At 36.9% G+C, this 25392-nt stretch overlaps 2 protein-coding genes across 3 annotated transcripts in view; one reads left to right on the forward strand and one right to left on the reverse strand.

Annotated features, from left to right (window-relative positions):
- ST6GALNAC5 (ST6 N-acetylgalactosaminide alpha-2,6-sialyltransferase 5) overlaps window positions 1–15435 on the forward strand; it is a 116512-nt gene extending 101077 nt beyond the window's left edge. The window contains exon 5 of the mRNA XM_074832305.1: window positions 14659–15435. Coding sequence (XP_074688406.1) covers window positions 14659–14701 — 43 coding nt within the window. The 3' untranslated portion in view covers window positions 14702–15435. The remainder of the gene's footprint in view (window positions 1–14658) is intronic.
- Window positions 1–25392, reverse strand: part of PIGK (phosphatidylinositol glycan anchor biosynthesis class K) — a 71874-nt gene that overhangs the window by 16872 nt on the left and 29610 nt on the right. The window contains exons 10-11 of one of the 2 annotated variants that reach the window (XR_012624131.1): window positions 7990–8065; window positions 4389–4488 (exon numbers count right to left, since the gene is read on the reverse strand). Coding sequence is in view for 1 of the 2 variants with exons in the window: in XM_074832303.1 (XP_074688404.1) it covers window positions 7990–8065 (76 nt within the window). In the remaining variant the exon portion in view is untranslated. The remainder of the gene's footprint in view (window positions 1–4388; window positions 4489–7989; window positions 8066–25392) is intronic. The other variant, XM_074832303.1, reaches the window with a different exon arrangement.

The following is a 25392-nucleotide window of genomic DNA, read 5'->3' on the forward strand; positions in this document are numbered from 1 at the left end:
GTAATGCTTGGTCAGCAACACAACCCACTCATGCTTCTTTTCTGGCTCTGCCTGTGGTGGTGCGCTTCTCCCCCTCCCCAACCTGACCTGCATTTCCTGTATCCCCATTCAAGTGATAACCACCAATGGCAATTGTAATGGATGTGTCTGGTCATGATGGTGGCATCCCACTCAAAGTGGATTCGGGGAGGAAACTAATGCTAAAACTTTGAAATCTTAGCTAGGTGATACAAAAGATTGATTGTGCGCAGATAATCCTTTTAACATAAACCACTGGTCAAGTCTGGGACTAAGAGTGGATCCAGCTGCACCTAGACTCCTCTCTCAGGAGGAGTTTAGGAAGCAAGGGGGTCCATTCTGAACCTCATGACTCAACAGGAGGGTCTCCCTGACAGTTGTGTCTGACCCTGTCCTCTATGCAGTAAGTATCAAGTGAACCTTTGCCATCAAATCTTGTTAAACCACTGTTGCATTTACTATCAAACTTTATTAAATCACTGTTTTATATCAATAAACATATTGCTACTTCTCTCTTACAAGTGAAGTGCCTCACTCCATCCATGACACTGCTGAGCAGTGTTGTGTGAAGACAAAAGAAGAATTCCCCATGCATGAATATTTTGGTAGTCTAGCCTTATGGAAATGAAGTTCCTCATAATTACTGCTAAATTTTTAAGATTTAGGAGGCAGGATTTGAAAGAAAAACCATTCTCAGACACTTATCTTTATTGTGTCTTGAAGACTAAGAGAAGACCTTCCATCTAATATTTCAACTTAAAGATATAAAGAAATGGATCTTTCCCTGTGGTTGAGAAACTGTAAAAATAATGATCCTGGATAGGCAGAGAGTGATCACACACAACAGTCTTTTAATGGGAAGATGGAATAAAAGAGACTGCTTTACTAGGTCTCTGACTCCAGAGGGTTTCCCTCACACTCAGATGAAAAACAACAAAATAAAAGCAGCTGCGCCTTGTCTGTAAAAACAGATCATCAGTAAAATATGCTAACTCCACATCATTGTATTCTGTGATTGGAAAGAACTGATGAGAAAAACAACAGCAAATCAAAAAAATTACAGTTTAAATCTTTTACAAAAATGCTCTATGCTACCCTCAGAAATATACTCTATTTCAGGAATGTTGCTTATGAGATTTCATTAGCCTAACATGCTACTAAAGTTCTGAATAAGAAAAAAAAAAGGACAACTTTATTGCCTGTGTAGACCAGCTTACATATGAAGGCCCTGAATACCATCACTGACTGCAGTACCTCACTGGATAAAAAAATGCCTGAAAATGTTTCTGGTTGAATGTTTTGCCAGTAAAGACCTGTACCATCTACAACCAAGTTAAGAATGTGTTTGGTGATTTCTTGGAGTGAGTCAGAGAAACAGGGGACTATTCCATTCTAAATTTATTATTTATAGAAAACAGTACTATCAGAATAATTAAGCACTCATTCTCTACATTTAAAGGTACACACTGCATATATATGACATGACTCACACACAGCAAGACTGCTACTCACAATTTTTTAAGTCAACCTTAATATTAGAAGAAATATTAGGGAGTGAACCTCAAAGCACCTATATGCACCAAGAGGCACACAGTGTTGGCAGGAATATCTTTCCTGCTCTGTAACATATTTGATTTGGTCGTTGGCAAAACTGTGCAGTAATAGAAATAAAAATAGTAGTAAAAATTTCCACAGAAAGTTTGTTTTGCCCCTTTTGAGCACCAAATTTTCTACTAGGTAGTATTCAATTTAGATAACTTAAGTGACAGTGAGAGAAATTAAATCCACATAATGTATATAATTCAGGGAAACCAGCAAGTTCTTAATTTACTAGATAACATCCAGTTGTGATTCTACTTGAGACCACTTCCACTAGTTATAAAATGCAGGCAAACCACCTCTAGGTTACACAATTCACAAACATATGTTTAATATAGAAAAGGAACTGAAAAAAAAAATTCTCAGTAAAACACATTAATTTCTAACTTCTATACATCCCAAATGCCCTAGATGAATAAAGGCTGGTTCAGCAAAAGGTGTACAACACACCTGGGTTTAGATCTGCACATGAATATAGTCTGAATGCCTGAGCCCCAAAAAGGACTTCAGGCCACCGGGTAAGGAAGAGGATGTCGACAGATTTCCATGAAATGCATCAGAAACAGCTTTTGTCACCTCTAGTCTGGAACAGACAAAAATGAACACTGCCAGAACAGGCTGCTGTTCTCCATATATTCCAAAATGGCCACAAGAAGTGGCAGCAGTAAGGGGGTGACAACACCGTCTTCAGTACGTTGCTCAGAGTTGCCAAAATAAAGCCTGACCAGGCAGGTGTCCTAGTGCAAGGTGACATGACACAAGGCTTTTTGTTGTGTAGCCACGTAATGCATTTTGTTAAAATAAAACTGAATTCTGAAGTGAGAGTACTTTCTAATCCTTGATATGAAAAATTAAATTTTAAATCATCCTGAAAAAATTCAGTTCTGAAAAAGAAAAGCATTCCTGAAAAGACCTGTCTGTGCTAACAGGTGGAGCAAAATTTGGACCTTTTGGTGAAAGGTCGTATTTTATCTCTGACATCATCTAGATGAATACTATGACAAGAGTTTTAAAAAGCAAGCTATGCTTTACAGTTATTTTCAAACACAGCTACAGGAATGGATTTTCAGAGAATGTATAAATAGCCATGTCTAAAACGTTACACATCCAACTTGACACATCTAAAACATCACAACTTGCTTTTGAACCTCTTGTAAAGACACAGTAAAATGCAAGTATCACTTAAAGTACTTTAATAAAACTTTTAATAAATTATTATACGTAAACCAAAATTACTGTCTGCATCAAAAAAAAAAAAAAAAAAAATCCAGGCTACTGCTGTGCTATTAAACACCTTGCATACTTGACCAAAGTTGTGAACACAACTGATGTTTTTTATAAGACATAAATAGGAACTCCAGAGAGACTCCAATGTCAGGACAGATGTGGACTGAGTGCAAGAGGACCTCTTGAAACGTAACAACTGCCAAAGGGCAGCTATAAGGCAATGGTCAAGGCACGAGTGTGATCCCTGAATTTTAAAGTTATGCTTTCAAGACTGTATCAGCATTTGATGGGTTAATTTTCATATCGAGCATTTCACAAAGCTCATAAGCCACATAAAACCACTTTAGTGTTTGTGAAAACATTTCAGTTTGAGACCTAAAATTGTTGTTATAATCAAAAAAAACTTCAAAAAAATCTATACAACTTGGTGTGTTCTATTTTCTTAATACTGTTTCAACAATTTCTGCCCAATGCTGCTAAAGAAAACCTCTCTCAATTAAATCAGCGTGAAACAGGAATAACATCAACAAATGCAATAAACTAACACCCCTCTACTATGTGAGAGTAAGATCCCTAGAATGAATAAAAACTAAATTTCAAAGCAAAAAGATTGGGGCAGGGCGGGAGGCAAACTCATTAAAGCAGCACAGAAATTACGGAAACAAAGACCTTCTTGCAAGACTTAATATGAAACTGCAACTCCACGGTCATCTTTGATGGCCATCAGCCTGTGCATTTCTAATTCTGGAGATCCCCCTCCCATCTATTTTAAATTATTTAATTTCCCTTATTGTGGACTGCAGTCAATACCCTCAAACTAGACTGGATGTGGCAACTTCCTAACATCCTCTGAGTCTAAACTCAGCAAAGCTAATGGTGCTCACATGAGTTGCTCAACTAGAATCTGGAATAGACCTATTCACTTAACAGGGTTAGTGTGATCTCCCAGTAATCTCCTGAGATTACAGAAGGCACTTTCCACTGAGGCTTCCACACAGACTAAAGAAACACACTGGTTAAAAACTCTACAAAACAAATTTAACACATACCTTCAAAAGGAAACTCAATCTAATTTAATCAGAAATTATACCTAACATTCCCCCATGCATTCTCCTACATGAGAAAACACCTAGGAACTCTTTATTTTAAGTAAATGTGCAACTGTAAGCCATGTAGAATTTTAAGTAAATTGTGCAATTGACACTATGGGCTGGAAGTTATTTTCATGAAATACCATCCTGTTTTAACAGCACATTAATTTATCTGCTTAATATTTTACAATGGCCTAAAAATAAGTATACAAGTTGATCATGGTCTGAATTTGCTGTTTCATTTTGGTTTCAATTATAACAACATCAGGAGATCTGCCATTTATCCACTGAAATGTGCCTTTCATCAATAAAACATTCTTCAATCAGTAAGACACCTGTAACAATTTAAATCTCTTCAATATCCTAAATCCCAGTTAGGCAAAATATATTAACACATAGTGACATTCAGAGCATGAGCACTGGCACTGAAGTTAGGTACTTTTATTAAAATACCTTGCTGAATTGGAAGGCCAGCAATGAATATCCTTTATGATAAATGAAAACAATCTTCTCAAACGCAGTTTTCCCTGTTCTTTCACCAGACCTGTTACAACTAAAGACAAGTGCAGAATTAAAGTAGTCTCTCCTCTTTCTCCCCACCTGCCCTTTTTTTTTTTGCCTTACTATTCATAAACTTAGTCTAAGTAGCAGCATTGTATGCACGACTGTACACAAAGAACCTCATTAAAAAGGTTGTGTTATGTGGGTATTCCTCGAAAAGCTTAACTTTTGCCATTTTAGAAGTTTATATTAATGACTGCATTCCTTTACCAAGCACTAGTGGGTTTTATTTCAGTTAAAAGCACATTTTCCTTTTTGTTTTTGAAAATGGAGAAAGCTACTTTATTTACAGATGTCTGATTTTGGTTCATATCTAAAAACTAGTGGCTTAAATGTTGGTATTTGTTTTCATTCTGCTATTCATGTTCATTTCTTCACATATGTCTTTTTAATCAACCATGATCTAATGCATTAAATATAACACATTTCTGAGAATTGGAACTGTGAAATTTATAGGGTTGTTATTCTTTTGTTTTTATACTGCTATAATAATAAATAATCACTAGTGCCATAAAGTTTAAGATTAATCCCAGAATAAGATTCTGGGTGTCCTTTCATTAAATAGTTTAGGATGTACCAAGTCTGAAATTTTCTTGTGGAATAATCAGATTAGAAATCAAAAGGTAGTTTCTGTTCATTAGTATAATACTTTTTAAAATACCAGAGATTAAGTACTGAAGAGAATGTTAGAAATCACATGTAAGTACCAAAGGAAAATATGTAGACTCTTAGTAGTGTTCAGGAGAATGAATTTACAGTGAAATTTGGATAGCCATGTTGGCTACTAACTATAATTAAAATATATTTTGGAATTATACTGATTTAGGCATTATACTGATTTAGGATACCTGTCTACCACTGTGAAATTTTAATGTATATTTATGCTATAAATATACATTACTGATGCCTTTATTTCTGCCTAGAGGTAAACAAAACATGAGTTAACGTGAGAGAAATCTTACATGTGATACAGAACCAACAACAAAGGCCCATACTAAACCAGTGATCACACATTTGGATAAAGCATCATAACATCACAATTACTATTAACTGGTTTTACTAATTTTTTATTTCTTACAATTTCTTTTTTCTTCAAGTAAAACAATATTTGTTCATATAAACTTAACATGGACCTTGCACTACGTGTCCCGGCTCCCTCAGAAACAATACATTATAATCTTTGCAGTGCTAATTCACCAGGACACTGGTGCAGAGTATGCTTAGCTGATTACAGCTCCTAGAGGCTCAAAAAGGGCATTGCCATCCTACAAAACCAGAGCGTTATGCCTGACTCCCTGACATGATAGCTAAACAATAGTAATTTTATTCTGTTTCTCTACATCAAAGACATCTGCAGTTCTGTTGGGTCTGTTTTGCTGCCTTCTGTGGACCACTACTCTATACTACCGGTAAATTTGTTACAGCAAACAGATAAAAGCACATAAAAAACAGATTTCTGCCTTTCCACAGTGCAATACTCTATTGCAGTATAACACACAGTAGCCAAATGAACCCTCCGTGGTTATTACCCACCTAATGTTGTAAAAATATTACTATGACATTTTGTCTGGTCGACCATCTTAAAGGTTAATTCTGTTTCCTATTTGAGATTTTCCTCTAGGTGAGCCATTCCGTGCACTTTCTATTTACTGATTCCAAACAACCCCCAAACTGTTTCATTGCTCACTCTCACTGTTAAGAACATATTGACTGGCTGCCTGCTCTGCTGTTTAATTCATTTATGCTGAGAGTCAGGCATGAAGACAGAATTTTAAATGTGACATTTGCAGGCTGTTGGGTCATTTAAAGCTCTGACAACACCAGGGAGTTCCTGACATACAAACTGGTCCTGATTTCCAATCTTCCATGTTCTGAACACATCAGAGATTCTTCCCGGAGGTGCAGATTTCAGCCAAAAGTTTTAAATCCCTTGTGTTTACATCTCGCAGAAATGACTTGTACACTTTAAAGTTTTAAAATAAAGCTTATGTTTCCTTTAAGGTAAAACCAGCACTGCCTGCAGTGTGTGACTCAACTGCTTAAAAACACTGATTGACAAAGGTATTTGGAAAGATCTACAATAATAATTAATACTAATAGGGAGATTTTGTAAGCAACTTCGACATTTAGTGGACTTTTATTTGTTCCTGTTGATCTTTAAGCAATCAAGAAAAGCTCAGCCTGAAACCACAGCTTTAGCTAACATTGTCTATCTGGCTTATCGCTACTTTGACCAACACCAAATTTTCATGTTGGAAGTTTTCCTTATCTCAAGGCAGTGAATGGACTGTACCATTTTGTCTCCTGTGATGAACTGTTATTATCCTCCCTAACTTTCAGGTCAATTTTTCAGAGTATACCTCATCACGTGAAAGATTCCATACTGCCCAGGTACCATTAGGAAAACAGTAACCTGACCTATTCAGTCATGACTTAGGAAAACTATAGTTACCTGTCCCTGAAGCAGGACTCCACATGCATCAAGTTAAAAATAACCTTTTTTTGGAGAAAATTCCAAATGACTGCAACAGAGTAGGTCTTTTTGCTTTCTTTAAAGCATCATCAAGAAGGGAGATGCTAAGTCTCAATACTCATGTTTTACAGTGTATAACAAGCTTTATGTATGTTATTTGGATTGAGTGTTTCCACAAAATAGGCAGAGACACTGTGGCTAACAGTGAAGAATGTGAAGACGTGAATGCAGACTGGGCATCTAATCTACCAGCAGGACGGGTTGAGAACCAGACCTTGAACTTTGACAAAAGAGCAAAAAGGGAGTATAGAATCTTCTGCACAGAAAAAAATCTCTTCTTTCTCCTTGCCACACATTGGGGGGGGGGGGGCAGGGAAAGACATGCCATAATAAAAACTGTTGCCTTCTATTCAATCCCAGCTCAGATGTCCACATCATCCCTCACTTGTTTACTTAAATCAATAGAAGAGTATTGATTTTAAATAAAGACACAATTAAAAGGCACAATCTGGGTGAAATCTCAATCTCTGTTTTTTTTATTGTGCAAACCAAAAAGCAAACAAAAAACCCCATGCAAAGCCAAAAGTATGATGACACTGGTATAGGTAGAAATAGCGCTAGTTCAGAACTGTATTAGGAAAGGAGATTGTGTTTCCTACTCAACTCACCATGACAATTATTCCACAATAATGATTCTGTACTTCAGCTGCTTTTTCAGGAAGGGGAATATGATTTAGGTCAAGATGCAAATTCGAAAAATTAATGTTGTTTTTTTTATTTTATATCAGTAGACAACAATTTTAACAGCACCTCTGAAGTGTTAACTGTGTCATACAGCAAGCATCTTTTCATTGCCAGAGTAAGACTTTTATCATTTAATAGTTCTAATCTAAACAAGAGTATGTTGTTTATACATACTTCCAACATGGGGATATTGATTCTGTGTGACCTAGAAAAGCAGTCTGAATATTACAGATGTTGTTTATTCCCAAAGAAAATATTTAAAATATAAACACATACCTGGTGTATTATCTGAGCTACAGGAAGTTGTTCAGCATATTTTAGTGGTTCTGTTGCCAACTCATCCTTTGGAAGGCTGGGAAGAAATTAAGTTAACATTTATCAAAGGTAGTACAATGTTTACCAAGTTAAATTACTGAAATTTAAGTTTCAACTACATTACTTTAAAAGGCATGGTATCTGGGAGATTATTTTGGTTAAGATGTAGAAAAAGCGTACCCTAACACCTTAATTGAATATATTTCTTACAAAGTTGAGCGAAATAATAAGTTTATAGTAAACAGAAATGTATGTAACATTGTGGGTTTTTCCCTGACCAAAGCACATAAAACACAAATTTAGCAGCAGAACCCTAAAAAAAAAAAAACCACCTTTAAATGTAGTTTTAGGTGAACAAAATGCTGGTGAAAGCTGGATTGAAATCCCTGCAGAAAAAAAGGTTTATGTATTTACAGAGCAGATTCAGCACTGTTAACAACACAAGCTTTTTCACTCAATCCTGCCCATTTCAAAAGGCAAGAGGGATTATTCACAGTTTCCCATTTTTTGCTGCAAGTACACATCAGTGTTCAGCTGTGGTAGAAGTTCAACACCCAAACATTCGTGCATTTGACAGGACAGTAGTGTGTACTACTGGTTTCAAAAAGCCAAAGAACTAGCATGAACAAAGAGTAGAATACTTCACAAAGAAAATGCATCATATCCCTTTAAACTTCGAATAAACTGTAGTTGCAACTGAAAATTCAGAACCCATAGCAGTCTCTTAAAAGAATATTGAAATGATAGTAAATTAATATGAAAGCATATTTTAAACCCTTCAACCATACCGCTTTTATCTACTGGAACTGCACAGCATGTGCTACATTTTCAAAGTATCATTCAAGGTTTTCATCAGTCATTCCTCAATCTTTCTGAAGAGTTCTAATATAGGAATTTGAGTAATATGACAAGAAATGAAGGGGAAAAAAAAATATCCCTACAAAAACAAGGTCTTTCTCTAAAGCTAAAGCAGAATTACTTCAGACAAAAACTGTGGCCAAGACATTATTTTCCAGGTTCAAATTACTACCTTATACCCGTTCTAGTTAAAAATGATACATGCTTGCTGGGTTAATTTACCTGCGGATCGGCTGCTGGGTAAGAGCCAGAAACTGCAGGCCTGATCTTTGCACTGGGAGTCAACACGCTATGGTAAAAGAGAGGACAATAAATGCACATCTCTTCCCTCGTCCATTTCTGACTTTCTGGGGTGGTTTGAAATGCTTTTAAGCTCCAAATAGAGCCTGAATACCGAGAAATTTGTAATGAAGAGTACGATGAAGTATAAAAGTGTTACTGTATAAGAAATTTAAAAGCAGAGAATGAAAGAAACGTGGTAATATTTCAAAGATCACAGCAACAGCCTGTCTAGAACCATTTAATGTGCTTAAGAAAAATGAAGTAAGCAAGCTCTCAACTACTGAAACTTGTCTACTGAAAGAGCTCATTTACTTATATGGTTTTTAGAGTTTTTAGACTATTACAGCAATGATGAATTTGTACTCGCAACATGAAATATACTGCTGTTATAGCCCAATACAACCATCAGAGCTTAGAGTGGGCTCAACAACTCTACTGCACTGTGCAGAAGAAACCTTTCCACTCCTTTCCTTTCTAATTTCTATCATTTGTGGAGTCCTGACTGGCAAACATACCACTATTTAGCTACCCACAGTCAGTGTGAATTTGAGATGACTTCTGTTCTACTGGGAGCCTGTCAGCTGACACATCACCTTGATTTATGGATACCAGTTACATAAACCCATTTCTTAGCCATAGTTCTAGATAGGAAACCACTGTACACAGAACAAAATATTCATCAATATCTCTACAGTCTTTACAGGGACACTGCAAATCTGGAAAAAACCCCCAGTATTTCAAATCCCAAAATTAAAACTTGAAGCTGCAAGTAACAGCTAAAATTACTATAAACGGAATGTTAGGGGGGAAAAAAAAAAAGGGCTTGTCTGTTCTATCAAGGACTTTGTACATTTGGCAATGTTTTCCGTCTAGACAGAGTCAGCATTCCCTTGCATAGTCAAACACCCTCCTTGTCAACTGCAGAAAAAAAAGACCTTTCTTCAAATGTCAAAGGATTAAAAAAGATAGAGAAAAATTATCATGATAGTTTTGAGCCTTAGGAAGCTTTACTAAAAAAAATAGGGAGGGGAGAATAGTATAAACATGTATTTTAAAGCAATTAGATTTAAATTGAAATTAGGCTAATAGGAGCCTTTCAACATCAAGAAAGACTATTTTTTAGCTTTTTCTAATTTACTTTCTGAAAGAAATCAATTGAACTACACTACATTTTATATATATACAAATTATAGATTATGTATATAGGTACAGGATAGGTAGGTGCACTTTATAATATAGATACATATATGTGTCTATGTATATACACACCCACACAATAATATGTAAAAATGCATGCACACAGGTATTTTGGAAGAAAAGTTCTGAACTGTTCTCTCAAAATTTTTGCTTAAGTGCCATGAACGTCTTGTATATGTACTCAGTGATGTACTAGCTGTCAAGTCTACAAAAGAGTTTTGATTCTTCTCTCCTACAGATAAGCCTCTCAACCGGATGAACATGTATCTCAATCTTTTATATGAAACTACATAAATTAAACCATGGAAGCTCAAAACTCTTGACAAAAAAGCTGTATGAAATATTGCCCAACTATATCCTCTACCTGGAGCAAGTCATTAACTTGAGCTAGCAGGTATGATAAGGCAGTGTATCAATAAACTTTGGGCCTTTGAGGTTACTAAATAAAGTGCAAGAATAACTCAGAGTAAACGATCTTTGCAAATTTGACAATAATAGTGTAGTCTTCATTACTATGATACCGCAGTGCTCTCATCTAATGTCACTGCATGGCATTTTGTCAAGTGAAAGAACATACCACCTCCTCCTAGTATCATACACTCAGATCCAGCTAACAAAAATAAATTGTGAGAAGGATCTGCAGATTATTGAGCCAACCTAAAACATCAACAAGTTTTTACTGACCATGACTGATTTTTAACTTTTTTTTGGCCTAAATTCATAAGCATATATATGGCTTCACAAAGGTTTTCCTGAACACTTTGTTCCCAGCTCTTTTCTCTTCTTTGATCAACTATCAGAATATTTCAACTCATTTTTCTAGGGTTACTTTCATCTGCTTCTACTCATGGTTCTGACCAAGGCTCAGATCACTGTTCATAGTACCTTACACATTGAAAAATTAAAAGCATCTAATACTAGTGATGTTCTTTTTAGCCAAAAAAGGGAATTACCCCTAAAAGTTATGTTGTATTTTAAGCAAATAAAAAGTAAAAATTTTGTGAGAAAACCATGTTTTGCTGATTTAGCTTTCTAATTTTCCCATCAAGTGATGATACCTGTGACAGTAATTGAACTTTATGACAGAGGTACTTTCATACAGTCAGTACACCTTACATACAGTCAGTTTGGAAAATGCTTCCAAGTGCTTCAAAGTGTCCAGCATGCTGTTTTACCAGTATAACTATGTCAAGTTAACCATACCACTTTCAGTACTCATTTTAACAGCTATAAGCAATATAAACTCCTCTGAAGAGAACTGTATTACTTATGAAGGCTCCACAGATCTCATTTTCATTTCTCAAGAGCAAGCACCAGTTTACTGGTCTAAACGTTTGTATAACAGGTATAAGGCAACTTCCTCTAAATTTCTTTTTGTTTCTTTTCTTACCAACAAAACCTGTTTTGCAATCATTCCTTCTAACAAAGGTGAAAACTGGATGATGCAACAAGAAATTGCTATCCTTTATAAGCAGCACAGAGGATGAAATACTATATACAAAAGGCTTCCATGAGACAGCATCCATCCTGAAAGCTCCAAGAACAGGAGTAAAGTCAGACTTCTCTGTCCTGAGAAAAGGCCAGAAACAGCTACTGGAGCCTAAAATCCCCTGTAAGTGGGCACAGAGGCTCTATTTTAAATCGTGTTTTAAATAAGAAGAGACAGCTCATTGCCAGTAAGATCAAGCAACGTGATGCAGCTCACAACTACATGGCTGAATTCTCTCCCCCAAAGTGGGGACTGAATCCAAAACTGGCTACTCTGGACACATGTTATGCCCTGAACCACGTGCAAGCATTGTCCAGGACAGTGCTAGGTGACATGAGCCAAAATAGTATCAGGGACCATGCTACAATTAAACATCACATATATGATCACAAGACAGTACATCAGTCTGTCTAATTCACAAGCACAGAAGCTGCATCATACTCTGTCTCTAAGAAAATTACATTTGTTAGCTTGGTCAGTTTTGCAAGTGGATCAAAGAAGAGCCACAATCCGGACAGTTAGTACCAAGGAGAAAGAAACTTGCTGCAAAACTGCTACTTCATTTTACACTAGCCCCAAGATTAGCAGCCCACTAACACTGGGCCTCCTAAACTAGCAGAAATACCTGTAAAAGGCAATCCTCTAAGAAGCATAAGGGATAGGAAGGCCGTGACTAGAGAGGAGAAGGTGGTCAACACAGGAGAGGATGTTCTACTTCCTCCTCTTTTGCAGGGTGAAAGAAGAAAACAGGTCATGAGAAAGATCATCTCCATTACAATCATCCTGACCTTGCCTCTCCCTTTCACAGAGGGACAAAAGTAAATTGGTTACTACTCTCCTTCCAGAGATAATTTCCAGATGCCTGGGGTGACATTCACTTTTGCTCAAAACCAGGTATGTCAGGAAAAAGAACAAATACAAAAAAATCTCAGTTGATGGAATTTATGCTGAAATCACGTGTGGCAATTTGAGGCTGTATTTTCACAAAATTAGTTGGCCTCGCTGTTTAGTTCGTTTATATTTGACACTTAAAGCTTTATAAAATTAAGGGCTAATTTGTTATAATACTAATTTCTTTGTATGTTTAATTTATTTCAAAACTATTCCATTACAAAAACAAAAGTAGTTTTTCATTAATTCATTTTGCAGTAAGAAATGGTCCTTTCTGTCTCAATTGAGCATGACAGCAGAGTGCTGCCAACAGTGCCAAAGCAAGCTAACACAGTGGCATATCAGCATATACAGCATCACGCCTGACAGCTGGTAATGCAAAGCATAAGGAGATCTTGATTTTCAGGGAGAAGACTAGAAAGAAACATAAAATCAGAAGAGAAGTGGGAAGCAGTAAGAGATAGCAGAAGAGGAGGATCTCGAAAAATTCAATTTAAAAGTTATTTTTATATTGCCACTGTCACTGCTCTTAGATGAAGGAAAGTAAGCATGAAACAGAAACTGTGGAAAGTGAATCTAAATCCAGTAAAATGTGTCAAGATATTTAGTGGAAAATCTTATTTGTTATTTATATTTGCATGCTTGGTCTTATGGGAAAAATCCTGAGAGAGTCAACGTGTGCTAAAGAAAAATAAATCCCTAGCATCAAGAGGTGGCACATTTTGCCACAAATGCTAATCCAGCCTATGGTCTGCTACACAGAATAGCTGCAGTGGCTTTAGGGCAGAGATATATTTTATCTCATGCAAGTATTACAAAAATACAGGAAAAAAAAAGAGCAACATCTGATCACTAACTGGTTTGCTCATGGCAGAAATGGGCTGTTAAAACACTTGAAGAGAGAGAAGAGTCTAGGTAACAGGACAAGCCATAAAACCTGTCTGTCTGGGCAAATATAAACATTCACTAATTAAATGAGGCAACAGAACTATCGCCAATATTTCTTCCTTCCTATACAGTCTCTAGATTTGATGGCTTGGACAGCTCACACATTCTTTCACGTATATGACCCATACATAGGTAAAACCACACCTCTTTAAAACTATTGTTCTTTGATGGTAAGTCCTAATATATAACCACCTCTCTTGGAAATTACACAAAATCAAAGTCAGAGTGTGAACAGGGTAAAGAGGAGGATATCAGAGACAAAAGTGCATTATGGAAAAAGGGGTTTGGGGATTACCTTTTTTATTTGCTGTAGATGTACACAACTCACACTGCTCCTAAAGAGCAGCCTGTTTTGTTTGACAACTTCTGAATAGTATGAATAAAAATACTGGAACAGATTATCCCACTTCTAAAAGTGGCTCAAAAGCAGCAATACTGCAACTGATAGGACAGTCAGTATGTGACCAAAGGACACAAGTAACACAGCAGTGGCCTAAATGAGACACCCCAGACTGAAAGGTTGAAATTATTAATCTAAACCTGTATATAGCACTGATAGGTTTATTGACTGTAAATACACGAACTCACTTGCATCTGGCAATAAAAAGAAAACAAAATACCAGAGCTTTATGCACCACATCAGAAAAAGTTATTAGGTTTCCTATTAAAGAGAGGCTGAAATGGGCTATGTCGGGTTTGAGTGAATAGTTTTTAAAATTGGCCATTGAGAAATTTATCTACCATGTCCATACTACAGAAGATTAAGAATTAGGCCTTGGATTAATTCCAGGTACTTGATCTATCTGCTAAATCCTAACTTCACACATATTTAAGAATAGGGTACGTTTAAACAACAGAAGCACCGATGTACATGGAAAATGCCAGTGCCTGGAAAGATGAGCTCGTGGTTAACTCTGCTCTTCCCCAAAAGGTGTGCTAATCAATCCTTTTCTTATCTTTTTAAGGGAATGCAAGATTTGCCTACAAGCATGTTTACCACATGGATAGTCACAAAGAAGAGAAGCATAATCATTCTAGGGAACTTCCTCACATCATCTCCTTCATGGCATCGGTTTCTTCAGTTAAAGGGTGTAAACAAGTCTTTCAGCTACTTAGGAAAGCATTCAGTGTACACTTTTTTGCTGCAACCTTTGCTCAGATGAGTGTGGATGTCCCTCTCTAAAAACCTGTTATACCTAATAATGCAAACAACTTCATACACTACCATACTACTGAGCTTTGGTAAGCTGGACAGCTGGCAGCTTACCTTGGGAGACCTTGCAGGACTGTCTAGCAGAATGCTAATAGGCACCTTTTGCAGTTCATTGCTGTGGAGTCTGAAAGTCATGTCTTTGAATGGGTAAGCAATTAATGCATATTCAAAGATGAGGAAAGGAGGGAGCTATGTCTACAGTGGAAATACACAGGCATTTCACAAGTACAGCCAAGCACACCAACATTCTTTGGTCCACAAATGCTGTGACCTCCACTTCATGATGCATGCAGAACCTAAGGCAGCAGGTGGCATACTATCAAAGATGGCTTTAAAAGATGATTGCACAAAAATGAACAATACAATATGGAGATAAAGGAAAAAAAACAAATTGAAGGTGAAAATTATCTCTGATGCAATGAAAAACTAAATGTTAGAAACAATCAGATTTATAATTATCCGAAGAAGGAAGCTACTGACTTGCATTGAAAAGAAAAATTATTTTACTTCAGTGTGCTGGCCTTTACAGAGAGATATTCCTGTAGAATAAAGCAGCAGAGGATCTTATGGTTTAGAAATGCAAAATAACTTTCTGTAATCTGTTCATTTCTTTTCAAATAAATGTGAAAGATTTTGTCCCAAACTAGTCATACAGACTTATTCCTGGAGTTAAAAAAAATACCTACAGTCTCTGAATGCACAGTGGTTTCTGTTGGACCTGATCATAAACAGGTCTGCTGGCGTTCCCAGAGTCTGCCAGACACATTGAATTACAATCTGTTGCTTCATGAACTGGATAAAACTAGACTGTAAGAAATGTTTCCTCTGCCTTTCTGTGATCCACACATAATTTCTTATCTAAAGAATCTCAGGTGATTAACCTTTGTCAAGCCACATATTCTTAACCGTCCCAAGATCCTAAAAAGTGGTAATAGAAGTCTAATATTTTGTTTCAAAACAGGTTGACCAATATTGTCTCTGCTCTTTTCTAGCCAATGACTTTTGCCATAATATATTTAGTTCCTGAAAGGACTCTCTGTTCTTCCTGCTACTATTTTTATACTTAGGCAAGACACAGGACAGGAATTAAAAAGAATATTAGCTTAAGTAAGCAGGACTGATTTTGCTGCTACAGGAAAACACATGACCTGTAGGGCTTCATTTTGTTATCTCAAATATTCCACATTTTAGGTAAATTAGAAAATCTCTTTTGAATTAATTCAAACTTCAACATGATGATGCTGCTGAAGCACAAAATGCTAATCAAAAATTGGAGATAAAAAGACCAGCTAAATCTCTCCTCTATCACTGAAAATCACCATTTGAGTCCACAGCTAAAAGTAGGTACTCATTGCTTAATGTTAATTCTTCCTCACAGCAGGCAGGATTTGGGGAGGGGGGAAAAAAAAAAAAAGAGAGAACGAGTGTCTCTCTCAAATTTCCCAAACTCTGGGCATGTTTATATAGACAAGTCCAGCAATTATCAGAGGAGCTTCTACTGATGGTCCAAACCAGTCAGAAAAGAACATCACCTAGCTGAGCAAACGTTAAATCTAGTTTGAAGTGCGTATGTGCTGTATCTAGTAACTGAGGCTGCAAATTTCCCCCTTGGACCCAGTCCTTCCTAATTGCACGGAAAAATGTTTTAAAAAAGTGGTAAAAAACCCCACAGGTTATTATTGCTCTATGCTAGTAGTTTGGAAACCCGTGACTGAATTTCACAGGAATCTCAAAGAAAAAGACCAAACCCTCCCCTGCCACCACATCGCACATGCACTTTAAATACTACTATCAGTACATGTTAGAATTATACTTTCAGCTGGATAAAGCTGGCTTGTTCATTTTTCATAACTGAAAGTTTATCAGCAGTGCCTAATCTTTACTTTGACCAATTCAACACCACCTGCCAGTGCACAGAAAGTCAGAAAAACCAGCAGGAAGACATTTTTAAAACAAAGAATTAACATGGGAAATGTGCCAGGATAGCAATTCCATTATTTAGTGGCCACAATTAGCTTTACACTGAGGTTCATTTTTTGTTTAATAACACTGTTCCTTCCTGCATATGTTCAAATTAAACAATGTATCTGCATTTGTTTATAGTTACACTTTTCAGCAAGCACCTTTTGAAACCCTGTAATGCACACATTTTCGGTCCCAATATTTCTACACCTACGGTACATATTTCTATTTTTTCAGTTCATGAGTCACGTAATGCACCATCCAGACATAATTTCTCATGAGACTGCTTAGTTCACTACAAGAATCTGTCAAAGTAGCAGTGGCAACCTCTGTTCTGGGTCCCACATCACCCTCAGACCTTCTACCTTACGCCCTCCATTTCAAGCTTCCTACTCTATTTTTTTTTGCCCCTTTACTCCAATTAATCAGTGTAGATAACTACACAGAATTACAGAAATGTTTTTTCTAACAGACCTTGAGATCATCTGTTTTAGCCTCCCAACAACCAGATCAGGTCAGCCATGGCTTTTTCTAGCCAAGTCTTCAAAACCTCCACAACCCCTCTGTGTAACATGCTCAAATGCTACTTTATCCTCTTTGCAAAAAGATTTCTCCTAACGTGCAACCGGAACCTCCCAAGCCACAGCCAATGCCCCTTGTTACCAAAAGAGTTTACCTTAAACATCTCCGCAACTGCATCTCTAACAGTTGCAGCCTGCTATTACATTTCCCATCTTTTCAAGGCTAAGCAAGCCCAGATCTCTCCACCACCTCTCACAGGTTGTGTGCTCTAGGCCCTGACCATTTTAGCAACCCTGTCCACTGTCTCAGCATCTCTCTTGAAGGGGTAGGCCAAAACCTAGACACAGTATTTCAGGTGGGGCTTCACCAGCATCAAAGAGAAATAAATGCAATATTGCTCAATCTGCTAATCATATTCCTCCTCGTGTAGCTCAGTAGGCAGCTTGCCTTACTGATGACGGCACTTCCAACCTGGTGTCCACCACCGCCTCCAGATCCTTTACAGCAGGGCTGCTAATCAGCCTGTCAGCTTCCAGTCCCTACTGATATGAAAAGACAAGAACAAGAAAAGACACCAATGGAACTTCTTTCTACAAGTGTATAAAAGAGCATATATTGGTACCAATAATAGACCCAGATGTTCTTGAAAGAAACATGCTCTACACTGGGCATTCAGAAAATTACAGTTCTGGACTTTTGAGAAATGGTTTACTGTGCAATCAAGTCTCCTCTGAACACTAGATGTTGCATTTGATCTTTTTGGATACAACATGATCAGTAACACATTTCCATAAAGCAAACAACCAAGATACACCAAGAACTGCAAAATGCTATACCACAAAACTTAACCAACTGCTTTCCCTTCTTTTACTAGTACTGTTCCTCTCTATAGTCAACTCTAAGGGTGGCCACAGCAGACAGAACTGAGTAGCATTCCAACCAACTAGCAGTAATTGCTTTAGAACTCCTGTCAATGCACGTACCTAGGTAAAATTAGATTGCCAAGCACATTAGGAGGGCTTTTCTTCACAGAAAGCTGCACAGAATGTCTGCAACTCTTAAGCTTTTTATCAGTCTTATCTTCTAGACTGTGATTTTCTGTTATTTATAGATGACTTCTGCACTTTTTTTGTCTGGATTCTGGTTTTGTTCGTTCTTGTTAATGGCAGATGAAACCTCAAGTTCAAATACAAACACTTAGCTAGATTATATTCTCTAAGGCCAAGGTACTGCAGGTTACCGAGTCTGCTGATGTTGAACAATGAATCTATTAATGTTTGACCCTGTAAAGCAGTCATCCTTTTTCTTCATATTGGTATTTTATGGTCTGCCTTTCTATCCTCACTTATTTCACAGTATTAGGACTAGAAAGGACTTATCTCCTGTCCACCACAGACCACTGCATATTAACCAGAATGCCCCATATTAAGCTCAGTGACTTTACAAACTTTACAGCCTTTAAGCTCAAATGATTTTAGTGGTCCACTCCGGGGAACAAAAGCAGCAGCGGCAAGTCATACTTTCCATGGGTCAAGTACATGGCACACCACTGCCAACCTCCCAACAGGCATACAAACTTGGGAATTCCCCTGCCCATCCAGGCAAGTCACTACGTCTGAGGTCTGTGGGACAGAGAGGGACACCATCTCCTTCCACTCAATTCAATGTTCCAGTAGTTTCAGCATCTGCCAGCTATACCTGTACGAGACATATGCCTGGATTTGCAAGTTATTCCTGGTTAATACCAGGAATAATCAAACAGTAGGCTGGACAAGCCAGATTTCTAACATTCCAAAGTGATTTCTAATCCAAATATTAGACACGAAATCCAGCATCTCAGACACCTGTCAAAATCTGAATTTCCGATTACCTCACTCTCTCCTTTCTGGGAAGGGACAGATCCAGTAGCTCCGAGTGTGCCACAAGCTATCAGCTCCCTTTCTCTATGCAGTCTCCAAGGGACAAAGCTAAAGCAGGAACAGAAGCAGCTCTGAGGGCTACAGGCATGTCCCTCCCCATCTCTCCTTCTCAACTACCTTAAATTCTCTGTAGTCTTTTATTTGTCTTGCTGCAAAAGTAAAGAGATAAAACCATTTAGTGCAAAGAAGCTTTTTTTACAGAAGTTTCAGTTTATATCCATACCTATGTTGATATGAATTCTGCAACGTCTTAACCATCAACATGAAAAATGCTAAGCAACATTTAAGCAATCAAAGATCTTCTTTATAATGTAATAAAGCAAAAGCTACTTCTATGAAATGTTAAGTTCCTAAAAAATTAAGAAGTACATTTTTCAAGAACACCTATGAGTTGGACCTCACCCACAGTAAAAAATAATTAATGAGTCAGTAAAATTATTATGCTAACAAAAATGTCTAACAGACTAATACTAAATTTAAGGGGACTTTAACTTTTGAAATTAAACCTTCAGTATTCAGCCAGAACATGCCCAAACTTAAGTTGACCATCACTTTCTAAGACTGTCTTATGGCAGTAGAGTACATATTAAATGGGTTGATCTGGTTTTACTTTCCAAAACAAAACACAGGAAAAAGAAAAATCCGCTTCACTCTTTTGTTAGAGTTCATGTTATTATTTTTTTAAACAAATGTAAGGGTTTACATTAAAATGATTTGCAGTTTTAACTAAGATTGAAGTCCTACTGTTATTAACCTAATCTCGGTCTTTATCTCATTCCAATGGTAGGTTCTTCCATTATTTAACCATTATTTGAAAGTAATTTCCTGCAAATGTTTACAATCTACAGAACATTGTATCAGCAAATCTGAATGTTAAGTATACTTTATCAGTAGAAACTACCAGCAAGAGACTGTGTAAAGCAGAAAACATCACAATGCCAATCTGTCACTCAGCTTTTAGTCAGGCTCTCAATACACCTTACATAAAAGGACAAAATCTTCAATGCTGCCAAGGTCCTTCACAACCCTATATATAAATATATATGTGTCTCTGTACATATACATAAAAGGCAACTATGAAACTAAGACAAGAAGTAAAAGTTTCTTAGTTCATTTACTATAGATAATGAGGCCAGATTTCTCTTTTGCCACCAGCAAATGGAATAACTAACAGTTATAGAAACAATGGAACAACTCCAATTGCACAGTAATATGCTCAAGAAAAAAAATCCAAAGTGAGGGAATCACAAAGACATGCAATAGCCAAAAGATTTCTTCCTACAAAATTTTGCATGCTACATCTTATCAAATACATGAAGTCTAGTAAATACATTCTGTCCTACACCTTTTAACTTCATATTTTACAAGTATTGTGGAAAACAAACTTGATTTCTAAATCATCCATATTCTCTCATATTTTCATGAATGTCGGTCATGACATACCTGTCACCAAAACTGTTAGAGTACTTTGAATGTAAGCACCATGGTGGCAGGTGTGTATCCTTCTTGCATATGTTCATTGCTCAGCTACGGTGGATCTCACTCATGAGTGGGACTCCCACACACTATTGTGATACAAGTAACCAAAACAATAGGCAGTGATTTTTTTCAGCAGGAATATCAAACTATTTTAATATACATACTATGAAGCCCTTCTACTTTCATCATCATGTAATTCTACTCTGGTTTTGGAATTAATGATAACCAAAAGTATATGATGGCAATCAAGTATGCTGGTCCTCTAACTAAGGAAATTAAGAAAAAAACAACTTTCTTTCTGCATTTTAAGTCTAATACCTCTGCAGTAATTTTTCTACATCTACCCTACAGAGGCTATACATTCTAACAAAGTCTTATTGTAAAACTTGGGAGTATGTGTTGACTACTTGTGGCTAGTATATGTATTCTTTATGGCTGCTGGTCAACTGAGATTTCATGGACACAGGCTTTTTATACTTCAACATCTCCCTGCCTTATTTCCTAAAAAAACCCCACCAAACCAAAGCAAACCCAAACCCCACAAACCAAAAACCTGCTTCTGCTGCATTTATCATGACTAGGCTGAATGTGGCAAAAACACCCATCCCCACCAATGAATATATAAGTCACTTTAAAATGAAAAATTTACATTTCAGTAAATATACCGCACTGTAAAGTATTGAATTTTCACTGGAGAGCTGCTTAGTGACTGCAGTTACTGTCTTATTACAGAGTTCTGGACTGAAATGTGATAACATAATATTTACTGATGCACTGTATTCATTGAGAGACAAAGGCCTGAAAGACACAGAGTAGGCAAAACAGCCATAAGAATAACAAGCTTACTGCTAAGCAGCCAAAAACATTTTCACTGCAGCACTTGCCCTTTAGGAGAGGCAGTGGTTTCCTCAGTATCATGGCAGAACCATGGTGCCATCACCTTCTCAAAACGGCAGACTGGGGTCTGCTGGGAAGCCATATAAACTCCTGTAAAATAGGATTTATGACAAGAGAAAGACAGTGCTGATGGCCCTCCATAAGTGGAAGACCCCGGGAATTTCTATTTATCTCAAGAACATGGGGGTTTTTTGTTACTCAAATATTTTTGCTACTGATCTCATGGCTATAAAAAGACGTTGACCAGCTATGGGTCAGTGCATCTTTAGTAAAACCACCATTATGCAAGAGGTCTTTTCAATGGGGAGGAGGAGGAGGAAAACATAGTTAAAAAATGAGTTATTGAGAGATTATATAGTCTGAATTCAAGACAATGACCAGTGCAACACAAACTGATAACGTTATAATCACCTCCAGGAGTACAATGAAGGAGTGTTGCCAGGTTTGGGGTTTTGTTTTGTGGTTTTCTGGTTTAGTTTTTTTTAAACCAAAACATAATAGAACCACTGATCTATTTGACATACTACATTAACCCTTAAAGACCAACCACATACATTATATTTCAAAAATTATTTTCTACTGGAAATTGACTCTACTTCTATCAGGACAGTAAATTGACAGTAGACTATTGTAACTTACTGTTTGAAATTTGTTTTTCTCATAAACAAGAGTTTTAATTGTATGTACACAATATTGCTGTAAAGGTAAGCAAATCCAAGTGAAACTGGCAGAGGATAAACTGCAACAAGAGAGATCCTGAGAGATTTTTTTTTCCTCCAAGCAGATGGTAAGTCTGAAAATGTCTCAGTAAGTCCCTAGGAAGGATATTATTTCACAGCAGCCGCTTCTGATAGCACAGCAAAACACAGTAGAAGTCCTCTGCTACCTCCTATGTCAGCCACCACCCCAGTTATGAACACAGCATCGTGACACCAGCCTACACTATAAGAAAGGCAGGTATGCAAGTCTAAGTCAAAACCAGAGTGCATTTTTTTTCTTTTATGTGGAAAAGCAGTCTAAGACAGAGTTAAATGTTAAATGTTAATATCTATTGTATGTAATCACAAATGAAAAACCAAAGACTGTATTTTAATTTAGTGAAAGACATCCTATCCCAAAATTTATTCATCTGGAGAGAAGTATTTTGCAAGGTGATTTATTTGCTTGCACCACCTAGTGGGGTTTAGTTTAATCTACCAAAATAGAGCTCAGTCGTGTTCCTACCTCATGACATTAGTGACAGACTGCATTTTCTCACAACATGCTTAATATTTCAAGCCAGCATGACCCACTAACAGCACTACAATTCTAAGTTTCCACACATCTACAACAAGACAGCACAAAAAATTGCAAGAAAACAATACCTATTTTGCTTGTATTAAGTTCTGGAGGAACTCAACAGAGATGTCATAGAAAACTGTTTCACAATGTAATGTTTATGAGTTTCTAATTTGAAGTACATGTCAACAGCACCTTGTCAGAGTGTACCATATCTAATCTCAACAGCCTTAACAGACTGTGTTCTGTGATAACAAGGCTGCACACTGAGATTTGGAAGATTTCTACAGGACTTTTGAATGAAACCTCTGGCAGAGGCAGGCAAATGGCACCAAGGGCAGTGTCTGCAGGAAAGAATTATCATCAGGGAGCAGCAATCCCCTGTAATAAAGTCCAACTGCAGCAGGAACAAGCACCTACACAGCCTTTGCCATCACAGTTCCTGGTTGTTCCACTCCAGTTTGTGCTTATAAACTGGCTGCTTTATAATGCACTGCCCCAGCACAAAACTTTACAACATGAAGTCCAGCCACACTGAAAAAGTTCTTTTCTCAGGTCAAATCCCAACCTGATAATAGACAAGAATTAATTAAATATGCCATTTAGGACTCATATTTAAACACTGAATGGATTCAGAATACATTTTTCTCATAGTTATTCCTAAGGAAAGATTCACACCCTGTGGTAAGAAGTCTGTTGCATTTCATCTGGAGAAGAAATCATGCTATAGAGGCTCTACAGAATGGCTTTCAGATGAGGCAATTAAATAAACAAGAGATCAGTGCCAAAGTTTGCTTCTACAGCTCTCACCTGAAGTTTCCAGAATAGGGACCTTAAGCATTTACAGAAATAAACACCACCTTTCTTTTTTACAACAGTTGTTAGGTCATGATTTCAGCTTAATCAGTTTCAGTTCTCACTTCAATTTAGACACATATTTGTAACTCATACAATATCAGAGGAGAAAAAAATACTATGCCCACTTTACAATAAGGAACTCATCACAAGTGTTTCACTTGGATTCACAGGAAGACTTTGAGGAATAATGCAAAACTTTTTATCCTTCTATAAACTTCTATATGAGAAAAGAGGAAAACATTTTCATTTCACAGTGATTTATAAAACAACCAAAATCTGTTTATTCAAAAACAATGCCTTTTTTTCCCCAGAGGAAACAGACACTAGTAACAACTACACTGATATGTATGCAAAGCCCCAGGCTACAGTACTGTCTAGGACAGTAAGTACTATCTACTACTATACAATAGAATTATATTCTAACAATGTCAGAGGATAACTGTGCTGCAACCAAGCAGACACCACCACAGTCCTTTGAAGAGAAAGCAAGAAGTGAGTCAGACTGTATTTTGAAGAAAGGATAAAGTGGGTTTTGTTTCCCCTTTTGTACTCAAACTTTTAGATTGTTTCAATACTCATCCAAAGCGCTCTTTCAGGGTAGAACATTAAAGTGCATTTTTCATAGTCTTCTTATTTGCTTAAGGTTCCAACATGGCCTGTTTTGCTCTATGAGGATTAAGATCAAATTTAAGACTTAACAGCTGCATAGGAAGTAGAAAAGAAATTACGCTTGCAATTTTATCCCATGTGCATCTGATGTTCACCCACATAAAATCTAATTCTGCACAACTGTGAAGCAATATATAGGCAAAACACCCAATATCAAATCACTGCAGAATGCTGACTCCATTCAAAAAGGTGTATAAAAGCTCAGCCTTTAAATTAATCACTGATATCAGAACATCAGTTCAGACACAAAGGCACAGGCAACTGACTTTACACATTATTTTACATAAACCTGTTATGTATGGACAACTCGCACCCCTAAATTTACCAACATTGCTCCTTCTTGAAATCTCGATGTTCAAGAATTTTAAAGCTGCCTTTGCCACTCCTGCACTTAAGGGAGCGTGACGTGGACAGCTGACCCAAGGTAACATCCCATGAAGAACTCACAGTATTCCCACTGTAGGACCACGTTTATTAGTAAGACTTTTGGTCATGTTTATATTATGCAAGGCATTTTCAGAGCTTATTCTACCACACAGGTTACGACTGCAGTTACTCAGAAAACAAAAAAACCCCAACTCATAAAACTTTTACCCATTTTTCACCAAATTCACAGAATTATCTCCTTAATAGGGTTTAAGAGACTCCAACACTAAAACTTCTTTATCAATAGTGGTCCTCATATTTTTATTTTAAAGACAATCTGCTTCTTATCAGGGATTTCTAAGTTATAAAAGCTGAGTATTAATCATATTTGCCTTAAAATTTCATTTTTATTTTTTAATGCTTTATGAAACGGCCCTCATATTTTCCGTTACATTTCTCCTCTTTTTACTTAGCTTCTGTCTAAAGGACTGGTGGTTGCTATGGTAACTTTGGCTTTTTTCCCCACTGTTCATGCA

The sequence above is a fragment of the Strix aluco genome, chromosome 8, assembly GCF_031877795.1.
Source record: "Strix aluco isolate bStrAlu1 chromosome 8, bStrAlu1.hap1, whole genome shotgun sequence".
In the NCBI taxonomy this organism is placed as follows: Eukaryota; Metazoa; Chordata; class Aves; order Strigiformes; family Strigidae; genus Strix; species Strix aluco.